At 42.4% G+C, this 11,377-nt stretch overlaps 2 protein-coding genes across 2 annotated transcripts in view; one reads left to right on the top strand and one right to left on the bottom strand.

Annotated features, from left to right (window-relative positions):
- rbp4 (retinol binding protein 4, plasma) overlaps positions 1 to 11,377 on the top strand; it is a 170,468-nt gene that overhangs the window by 96,080 nt on the left and 63,011 nt on the right. The gene's annotated exons all lie outside the window — the stretch shown is intronic.
- plce1 (phospholipase C, epsilon 1) overlaps positions 1 to 11,377 on the bottom strand; it is a gene marked incomplete at both ends in the record, with an annotated part of 53,930 nt that overhangs the window by 27,558 nt on the left and 14,995 nt on the right. Inside the window, one exon of the mRNA XM_080542340.1 lies at positions 8,342 to 8,597. Within this exon, the coding sequence (XP_080398466.1) occupies positions 8,342 to 8,597 (256 nt within the window). The remainder of the gene's footprint in view (positions 1 to 8,341; positions 8,598 to 11,377) is intronic.

Raw genomic sequence — 11,377 nt, 5'->3', positions numbered from 1 at the left:
ACATGGGAAAGACGAGACGAGAGAAAACTGTCTGAGAAGTGAAGTGAATCAGAGAAAAGTGATGTCGGCACTACGAGACAAAGCACACATCTTTTGAGCAAACATACCCACTCAAATCCGAACTGAGGGCACAGAATGCATGATCTAAGAGCCTATGATCGATCCGCCAGAATCGCTCCTTCACTGCTTTATCCACTATGAACATTATTAAAACCAATATTGTTCCAGGCTCACCAATGAGCACCTACACATGTGTATGAGAATGGCCCTGACACCATTCCAGCCCAGATTTAAAATCCTGGCAGGACAAGCTAGAGCTCATTTCTCTCACTGAAATAGAGAAAAGGGGGGAGTGGGATATAAGAAGGAAGAAAGAAAAGGTTAAAACTGTTGAATTCTTAGATGTGTTGAGATTCTTTACTATCAAATTGGTTGAGACTCTTAAGATGTGAAATGGACTTGACAAAAATTAGGAGAAAGGGAAACTCAAGCTACACTTTTTACTTAATGTTTCTAAAATTAAGCACTTTATTTTAAGATGCACCTTTTTCAAAAGCTCTCTGTTATGTATTTTTACATTTAAATGCAGCCCTTATTTTACTTGAAATGAGAAAATAACACATTTATTACTAGAGTACTTATTATTTATAATCCCTCCAGTTCAATAATTGCAAATTGAAATGGAGGGAATTATAGAATGTTACTTTATTTATTGTATTTGACAGTCAGTTGTTGTTGACTACATACAGACGGTGATACAATTAATAGGCTACCGGTACTTCAATATACAGTGCATTTGGAAAGAATTCAGACCCCTTAACTTTTTCCACATTTTGTTGTGGTATAGCCTCAAATTAAAATGTATTAAATTAAAATAATTTGTCAACAACCACACATAATAGCCTAGAATGACAAAGAGAAACCACTTTTTTCTAAATATCAGTACATTTAAATACAGAAATACCTCATGTACATAAGTATTCAGACCCTTTGTAATGATACTCTTAAAATGAGCTAAAATGCAAAAATGTCATCAATAAATCACTAAACAAGTTGAATTAAGTCCATCTTAATGCAAGGATAATAGTTCCTGTAATTTTGGAATCAATATCTTTCTTTTTATAGGGTCTCTGATTTGCATAGGAATCAATTACACACTGTGTGGATCAGGTTGTCATTACAAATTGAGCAAATGGAGAGGAACAACTGCTCAGGAATATGACCCTGAGGTCTGGGGAGACATACAAAAATGTTGAATGGTGGAGAGGAAAAAGTGCTGAATAGTGGTAGCTGCATCAATTTATGGGTATATTTGTCACTGGCAGGGACTGAGGAGTTTGTCAGGATCAAGAGAAAATTGTAAAACTTGCTGAGTTGGTAGAGACATCCTAATCTACACAGTGTGTAATTGATTCCTATGCAAATCAGAGACCCTATAAAAACAAAGATATTCATTCCAAAATTACACGAACTAATGTTCTTGCATTAAGATGGGCTCAATTCAACTTATTGAGTCATTTGTTGATGACATTTTTGCATTGTATCCCATTTTAAGAGTGTCATAGCAAAGGGTCTGAATACTTACGTACATGGGGTATTTCTTTTATTTACATTTTTATACATTTACAGACATTTCAAGAAACTTGTTTCCACTTTGTCATTCTGGGGTAGAGTGTGTGGATTTATGGCAAATTGTTTTAAATTGTGTCTATAACACAACAAAATGTGGAAAAAGTGTAGGGGTCTGAATTCTTCCCAAATGCACTGTGTGTATATATATATATATATATATATATATATATATATATATATATATATATATATATATATATACACTGTATATGGCACTGAATCATAACACAAGCTAGACATTATGATGTTCCGGATCTTTGCTTGAGGACATTTTCTCTAACTGGACCTTGTTGAATTTTGATTGAATACCCCATATCTAGATGTATTCATCTCTGTGGGCAAAATGCTTGTATGCAGAGGTCAAACATTGGACCAAAGCTGGTACACGGGGGCCAAGAATTCAGAGATGGAGAGATAGATAGAGATACATCTAGGTAGCTCAATCTCCGTGGTCCAGAACGTGTACAAAGGCATGAATTCCTTGTTTATAGGTCATAAGACCACAGCTTAAACATGGAGTTCAAACCTTGTGTGCAATATTTTGTAAAACTGAATCCTTGTCAAGAGAATGTGAGAAGTAAAGCTGATTCCTGCTGAGTCACTGATATAACCAATTAACTCCTGTATTCCTTACAGTATTCCAGGCTCAGCTGAGAACACACTCTCCCTCTACACCTCTCCTGTCATCTGAGAACCTGGCAATTCACAGGGAAAATATTGGTGTGATACAGAAGCATAACAACCAACATGTAAACAAATACACAAAGGATAATGAAGAGATGCTTTCAATTACCATGAGGTATGTATGGTACAGGTGAGGCTGGCCGGAGGTAGAAACCGGAGGACAGGCTCCCCGTAATAAATGGAACAGAAGGAGTAATGATATAGAATGACTCATTCCGTTCCATGCATTACAATGAGCCAGTCCTCCGATTTCTACCTCCACCAACCTCCCCTGTTATGGTACAGTCAGTACATGATGAATAATAGGCTCTACCGACCAAGGCACAGATCCTTGAGCGTGAAGACTAACATTACTCACTGCTACTAGATGACAATTGTATTCTGTAGTAGGCTATGACTCAAAAAGGTGAAGCTAGTCAGAGATAAAGAAACACTGGTCAGGGAGACGCATAGAAATAGTGTAGCTTGGTCGACAAATGGTTAGGATAGCCATCTTACATCTAGACCACTGGAGAACAGTCACAATAATGGCAACAGTAGTGATAACATCGTCAAGTATGTTCAAAAAGCACATCCTTTAGTGGGGGGCAGGGCCAAAGCAAGTCAGTAATTAGCTTATTACAACACAATTTACAACCAATAGAATGATTAGTATTTTAGAATAACATTTTAAATAATATCCTGTATCTTGACAGTTCTTCTGATAAAGACCAAATAACGCACAAGAATTCTTTGAAATGTGTTGCATACATTATTATGTTGATTAACTGAAATCTATAGTCTATGGCATAGACTCTATGCTATATATGAATATATAGTATAATACAGTACCAGTCAAAGGATTGGACACACTACCCCATTTAATTGAATGGGAAAGTGTGTCCAAACTTTTGACTGGTACTGTATATAGGAATATAGATTATAATATATAGGAATATGGAGTATAGCCACTACTACATCTGATCAGATACATCTTTCAATCTGAACATGACAAAGGATTTGGAAGAAGCAGAGTTTCAGTTGAAATATAGAAGACTCATCTCTTCAGGCTACATCTTAACTGTCCCTGCTAAAGACCTTTTCATCCACACTTACCCCCCTGTACAGTTTCTCTACTGTAGATAAATAAAATAAAAACTTCTAGCATTGTGACTGCCTAGTCCTAGCATAGATTTCTTTTTCTTTTGATGACTGGTGGATAGATGATTCACTTACTTAGACAAATGTATTTGTTGTAAGTTGCTTTAGATAACAGTGTCTGCTAAATGCCAAAAATGTAAATGTAAATGTCCACATCTCTAAAAAAAACAACAACATTGCAACATACAAGTGTAGCACCATAGAAGCTGTGCCCTTGAGACAAAAATAAAACATCTCATGCTCCTATAAAAAACCTAAACAGAATGTGAACAACCAGTCCTCGTAGCCACGGAGGGCAACAGCAGTGACACGTTAGACATCAATCAAATACGGTGGAAGGAGACAGCAACAAGTGACCAACCGCAGTAACATAGTAGAGTCTACTGAGTCAGAGGTGTGTGTGTGTGTGTGTGTGTGTGTGTACACTCACTGATCAGCTTAAAGTCCATCCTGTGGGAGTGCTTCATGGCGGAGGCAGCGGGAGCCTAGCTGGGAGCGTGGCGGTTCACACAGCACCGGCAGCGAGGTGCACTTGTCCACATTTGAGGAGCCCAGGGGCTGCAGCTGCTCTCCAGCTCTAAGCAGCTCCTCTCCCCCAAGCTGACACGCTACATACCTCACGGCCATGCGCCAGGAGCAATGCCTGCAGCCAGCCCAGCCCGCCTCCCCCTCCCTCTAGCACCAACCCCAACCCACCCCCCCCCCTCTCTCTACTTCTCAGTTTAACCACACATGAAGGCAACAGAGAAGTCTACAGAGAGGAAGTCAAACATATAAAACAGTCACTAGCAGCCATAAAACACTTGCATATGATTGACTTTATAAGTGGATGGAGAAAAGATAACGCAGTTCAGTAATTTGCAAGTATATCATCAAGATATCTAAACAAATGATGTCATAAAACAATGGACTGCCTTGGCTTGACTGCCTTTAGACTGGCACACAATGTACAATATCAACAGTACAATGTCTTATGGGATGAAGCCAAACACTGGTCCCCAATTAGTCACAGTAAAGTCCCTGTAACCCGTGGGACAAAACTAAATAAAAGACCTCCAACGTAACCCATTCAGCCACAAATACAATAACAATGTGTACAAGGCCTTCCCTGACTACTCAGAAGAGGAGGAGGCTCCATTGTTGTCCCCGCACCTGCTTTTTCTCCAGTCGGCACACACACACACACACACACACACCGACAGACACACACACACACCGACAGACACACAGACACACAGACACACAGACACACACACACACACACAGAGAGAGAGACACAGAGACACAGAGACACAGAGACACAGACACAGAGGCACTGTCTGACACTAAGATAGAGAGTGCTGTTGCCGTGTTCAGCATAAACAGTGTTGCGTTGACACAACCTGGGCACATGCATAGCCTCTCTAACCCCTCATAGTGGTCCTGCACTTCTCCACAAAACAAAAACAACTGCTTTTCATTTGTGGCATACTGACGGATGTACTTGACCTGATCTTGACCCCCCAACCCCGCTATTCCAATATATATAAAACAATTTAATGTGTTATTGTTTCACCCTCTCACAAAGGGAGATCATATTTGACTGACCTCCATTCGCAGTGCTGCCAGAAATAAGACCACCTGTCTGTATTTGACCCATGACCCCCATCCTGAGACAGACCACACGTCATACCATTAAGACACTGAGAAATGGTCCCTTCATGTACATCGTGTTACACACACGTCAGAATATTTACTAAAACATTCCAAAATGTCACTCCTGCTGCTTTATACTAAAAACCACAGCTCTCAGCTCGAAGAAGGTTCCCCCTCTAGCAACCTAGAGTCTACTGTACTGCCACTATGACACAGTAGAATAGATGTTGTTTATGCTGCTGCTGCTGCTACCATTAGTTTAGCTTTGTAAAAATTACCGCAACGATGAGACCGATTGAGATGATTCTACATGAAAGAAAAATCTAAAGGAAACCATTTCATTAAGTAGTGGAGGAGAAGGAGAAAGAGGAGAAGAGAGGTGGAGCGCACACATATAGCAGTACAGTTGGAGCTGGAGCTCAGCTCAACACAAAAGGTTTTGGATGGAGCAGACCTGACCCTTTTAGGAAACGGTTCATCAAATCCTTTGATATCCAGTCAAATGTCAGTAGATGAGAAGAACAAGATGTCAGTTGTGTCTCCATGTGTGTGTCTAACCACTCGCCTTGACTTCGAACACGTGTGTTTGATACCATTCCCCATTCCGTTGCATGCATTACAATGATCCTGTCCTCCACTGACATAGATCTCCCTAAAGTAGATGGATAAAAAGCACTTATTCCATGGAATCTACAGGACTCCTGAAAGGTGCTCTTTATAGACCAACACTCAGATCGCAAAAATGGTGCCAACGTTACCTATCTGATCTGACATTGATCTGACGTTACTTATCTGATCTGACATTGATCTGACGTTACCTATCTGATCTGACATTGATCTGACGTTACCTATCTGATCTGACATTGATCTGACGTTACTTATCTGATCTGACATTGATCTGACGTTACCTATCTGATCTGACATTGATCTGACGTTACTTATCTGATCTGACATTGATCTGACGTTACCTATCTGATCTGACATTGATCCAACGTTACTTATCTGATCTGACATTGATCTGACGTTACCTATCTGATCTGACATTGATCTGACGTTACTTATCTGATCTGACATTGATCTGACGTTACCTATCTGATCTGACATTGATCTGACGTTACTTATCTGATCTGACATTGATCTGACGTTACCTATCTGATCTGACATTGGAAATTTAGGGCAGGTTGAGTCAATGTGTATTATGTGTCTAATATTGTGTCTGTGCACTACATATTTAATTTTATTTCACCTTATTACCAGGCACAACAACCCAATCACCCAGGCCCGATGTGTGAAGTAGCCTTGATTTATTGGAGGGAATACCTTGTGTAAGAAGTAGAGCATACAATGTCACATGAAGAGAAATATTCCAATTAAACTAAATGGAATGAGTAGGGGATTTAAAAAAAAAAAAAACTGTTGCTGTCAAGCATAGAATTAAGAAAAGTACTTGAAGTGAAATAACTGCTATAAAAGGTAGTGTTGATGAATCCTGCAGGCCATAGCATGCTTGAACTCATCGTCTCAATTCAGTCTTGCACGACACCAGCATCACAATCAACCAGTCCTACTAAGGCTAAAGGAGCTCAGTAGTTCTGGTCCAGAGCGAATCTCTTCCCGTAGGCTGTAACACAGGAATGCTCCAGCAATTAATATTTGGCCGGCGGGGATGACCGAGGGGTCAGTGACTCATTGTGTCAAACCTGCACCACAGACGTCTTGTCACCTGGCCTGCCTCCAGCGGACTTTCACTAGAGCCAACGAGGATCAGCTTACAGCTGAACATTAACGCACGAGACAGTCACAACATGTCTTGTGTTGTGTTGTGTGTTGTGATGTGTTGATAGATTAGTGTGTGTGCTGATAGATGATGAGTGTGTGCGTGTCTGTGTGTGTGTGTGTGTGTGTGTGTGTGTGTGTGTGTGTGTGCATGTGCGTGTATGTGTGTGTGTGTGCGTGTGTGTTTGTGTGTATGTGTGTGTGTGTGTGTGCGTGTGTGTGTGTGTGTGTATAATGGGCTTCGAGGTGAAATCATCATGTACTGCAACCGCCACAGAGCGAACACAGCAGCCAGCCAACATCAGATTAACTTGGAGACAAGCAGGGGAGGAAAGCACTTGTCCTAATCAAAGGATCTCAGCCGTCTTTGAAGTGCATATTACTTTTACCATTTCCTGGCTTTTTATGATTCACGGAGGCGTGGAGTTGCACCTCATTGTGCATGACTCACGCCACTTAACACCAGAAAAGGTGAGTTTATTAGGGAATAAATCAGAGTACAATATCAGAGTACAATAGTGAATATATTTGTTCATTAGTGTCATCTGTCTCTTCAGAACCTCCCACTGCTTGGGGATGGGTACGTAAGCTATCTGAAGAGGGTGGTGTGTTATGAAACCAGCAGATGTCGTCTTTGATACCATACCTCATTCCATTCCATGCATTACGATGAGCCGTTCCTCCCATTCCTCCACCGGCATCCCCTGATCTAGATCACTTCGGAACACATTAACAAACGGAAACTTGGGGGTGCTTAGGTGGCGTAGCGGGTTAAGCGTCGACCATGTAACCGCAGGGTCCCCGGTTCGATTCCAGCCGGGGACATATCCTGCATGTCATCCCTCCTCTCTCTCTCACCCATCCTTCCTGTCATAATCTATACTGTACTGTCAATAAAATAAAATAAAAATATGAGTGGGACTGCCCCACTTTTTTTCAACTACCCAGGAAATCTACCTATCTATTATTCAAACCACTTGTATACTTTTTCTACTACCAATATAGGACTTTGCAAGCCCACAAAGGTTCTTGTGGATTTTATTTTTCTAGTTTGTCAATGATACCTAATGTCAATGATGGCCTGTGAAAGTATAACAATACAAAGTCCCTATGACCACAGAGCTCATGTGTTGAGACTGCCTGTGTCAGACACACATGGGGGGACAAGAGACTCAGTTACATCAGCAACCTTACATCACTTCCTGTTAAGCTGCAAACAGAAAAAAGCATGCATTTGATTGTGACAAAATGTTTGGCCTGGCCCTGGTACCAGTGGTCACACACACCCACACACACCCACCCACATACATACCCACACAGCCACACAGCCACACACCCACACACCCACACACACACACACACACACACACACACACACCTACCCACCCACATACATACCCACACATCCACACACCCAGACACACACACACACACACACACACACACACACACACACACATACACACACACACACCTTTGAGCACGGCACGGCCAGTTGAGCCCACAACGACACTGGGGAGAGCCGAGCGGGCACCGAGGGCTGCCGTTGCCTCCAGCAGGGCGCCAGTCAGGTGGGCGCACACAGACGTCCTCTGGCTGCTGGCACGGTACCTAGGCTGAGGCGAACATGGTGATGGCCATGCCGCCCTGAGACACACACATCCACCGAAGGCTAGGAGCTTCCTGCAGGGGTGGAGCAGGTTGTCCTCAACAGTCAACACATGCTGGACCTGTAGGTAGAGACACAGAGAAGTTAGTTAATACGTTAAGAGGACACAGAGAAGTTAGTTAATACGTTTAGAAGACACAGAGAAGTTAGTAAGTACATTTAGAAGACACAGCGTAGTTAGTAAGTACATTTAGAGGACACAGAGAGGTTAGTTAGTACCCTGACACAGAGAAAAACACAGTGATGTTAGTTAGGTAGTTTTAAGACTTCCAGTAAAACCGTCAAGCTCTATCAATATGTAAAACATGCCAGCTATGCAAATCCCCTGGGATGAGGGAGTGCTCTACCCAAATAGACAGCAGTAGTTAGCTACTAGACAGATAGTAGCTTTTGTGTTGATACATAAAGGACTAGGAGACTTTTCAATACAAAAGTTTCTAGAGGATTTGGCCCAGTGCCGCACTGAGGCGTGGCCATTTTTGACATAGCCCATCTTTGTTGACACATAAACTGTTACATCAAATATCAGCCGAGAGCTGAGGTTGCTTCGATGACCTCCTTTTATAACGACTTTACAATAAAAGCTCTATATTATTACGCTATTTCACGGATGAAAAAGGCCAAAAGAGGAGCAAAGGAAGAGGACAAGAAAAACAACTTGACTTTAATGATGGGTCACCTCTTAATTCACTTCAGTCTCCTTGAGGAGCACTTCATCTCACTTTGAAAACGCTTCTCTGAAAGTAGCAGCCATTATTTGACTATTACTGACCCCAGAGCACCATTGTGCCTGCCGTTTCCTGGAAAACCATTACTGGCCTAATCTCTGCCCTTCCTCTGAGCAGAGTGACACAGCTCACCAGCTTGTCCATGCTGTTCGCCACACACAGGTACTGTGGGAATTGTGAACAGAGGCAGTTTGACCGAAGCTTTACATTCAAGACCTGTGAACTTGCCAGCACAGAGTTATCTGCTGGATTCTAAACCAAGCCGTCATTCCCTATGTGCTCCTGTATGTCAATTGGATTTGTGTAAACAGAATGGCTTCAAAAACACAATTCCACCCCACCTATGAGAGAAATAATACAATGGGATTCAAAGCCTAGAGAGAGAGTAGGGACTAGGGGTTAGGGTTAGCTTAGTAGTTGTCACTTGTCATCTCTAGTGACAGCGTGATCTAAGGCAGTGGAACATTGTGAACTCTAAGGTCAGTTTTCACAGACTCAGATGTCAGAGTCATGACTGAGTCTGACAATAGCCAAATCTACTTAGAGACAGTGGGACCATATTGTGAACTGAGCATTTGCTTTGAACTATGCTTTGAGCTTTTACTATAATGGTTTCAGCTATGGTATCTTGCTGTTTCTGTAACTTGTATGTATTAAGTCGATTATTGCCACGGCAACTGGGATAACTCTCTCTGTATTGCTGAGCAGTCAAGTCATTTAGACGGCTCCTCCTTTTTTTCCTCTATGGAAGAGCTGCAGAAAACCACTTTCAGATAGAGGCTTATTTTGCTCACCATATCACCACCATTGATTTTCACTGGCTTTAGAAAAACTTTAAACTTTACAACTATGTCTGAGTTGCTCAAGAATATAAAGACAGACATTCCTATGACCATGGGCAACACTAGAATTGTCCTCCTTTGTAACAGAAAAGGCCTAGGGTGTATTCATGTATCGTACAGAGCAGACATGACTCCCTGCTCTTCATGAGGGACACTTACATTTGTTCTAAATGGCACATTTCTATATGAACATTCTAGAACGTTGCACCCTCCTGAACAGGCCCCCTGATGTTGAAAGAAAAGAGAATAACTTCCTGTTTATGGTCAGAGCAGCCCAGCAGTGAAGGTTGCTTGCAGCCGTCCTCCCAGATAACCTCTCTCTTCATGGGATGGGTTTCCTGTCCTAAAAGTCCCGTTTATCGTTGTCAGATTTTAAACTGCCCCCTTGGGGGCTAGACGTCCGCCAGCCTGCACGTTCGGTAAATGAAAGCAGTCACCACCTTCCAAAATTGGCCAGTTGCAAAGCCTGTGACCCCATAACCTGCATTCCAGTCAACACAAGACTGTAAGAGAACAGAATTGCAGCTGTAGGCAGGTGGCAGAGGAGGGTGGTGGAGTCGATTTGATGCTGACCTGTCCTCAAGACCAATGGTGGCTGGAAAAGGTAGAAATTGGAACACGGGCTCATTGTAATGCATGGTAGTGGGTAGCACTTTGAAGGTAGTGTACACAATGGAAGCTCATCCACCATTTTACATTACATTTTATCCATTTAGCAGACATTTCTATTCAAAGCAGCTTACAAATAGAGATTAGAGGGACAGTCTCCCTGGAGTATCTTAGGGCTAAGTGCCTTACTCAAGGGCATACTAGTGGTGGTGTGCCCAGGTGGGATTTGAACTCATGACCATCTCACCAGTCCAACTCACTATCCACTAGGACTAGGCCACCACAACCCCACCAAAACGTGCATGGCATCAGAGTGGCACTAGAGAAAGTAGCTAGACTACTGACTAATTCAATCTCTTGTTGGTGAACCGAGCTAGAGACTTGGCAGTGGAACAGTTAAGCTGGGTAGCTAGGTTCTATCGGAACACTGCAGAGAGGCTTGCAAATAAGCGAGTGAAGAGAATGAAACAAGCGTGCGTTGTAATAGCCTTTATAGGCTGGTCTGGGGCGGGGTCAGCCATGCAAAGGGCTCCCAGCCTGTTCCAGGCGTACTTGAATAGGGTTTCAGGGTATAGGGTACGCATGGGGTGCATATCCCATAGTGAGATGTCTCCCTCATCGCCTTCAGAGAACCCAGGGTTACGTACCGTAACCCAAGGTTT

This window comes from Nansenia antarctica, assembly GCF_963989245.1.
Source record: "Nansenia antarctica genome assembly, chromosome: 11".
Classification (NCBI taxonomy): domain Eukaryota; kingdom Metazoa; phylum Chordata; class Actinopteri; order Argentiniformes; family Microstomatidae; genus Nansenia; species Nansenia antarctica.
The sequence above is the reverse complement of the archived record's forward strand: the minus strand, read 5'-3'. Positions and strand labels throughout refer to the sequence as shown.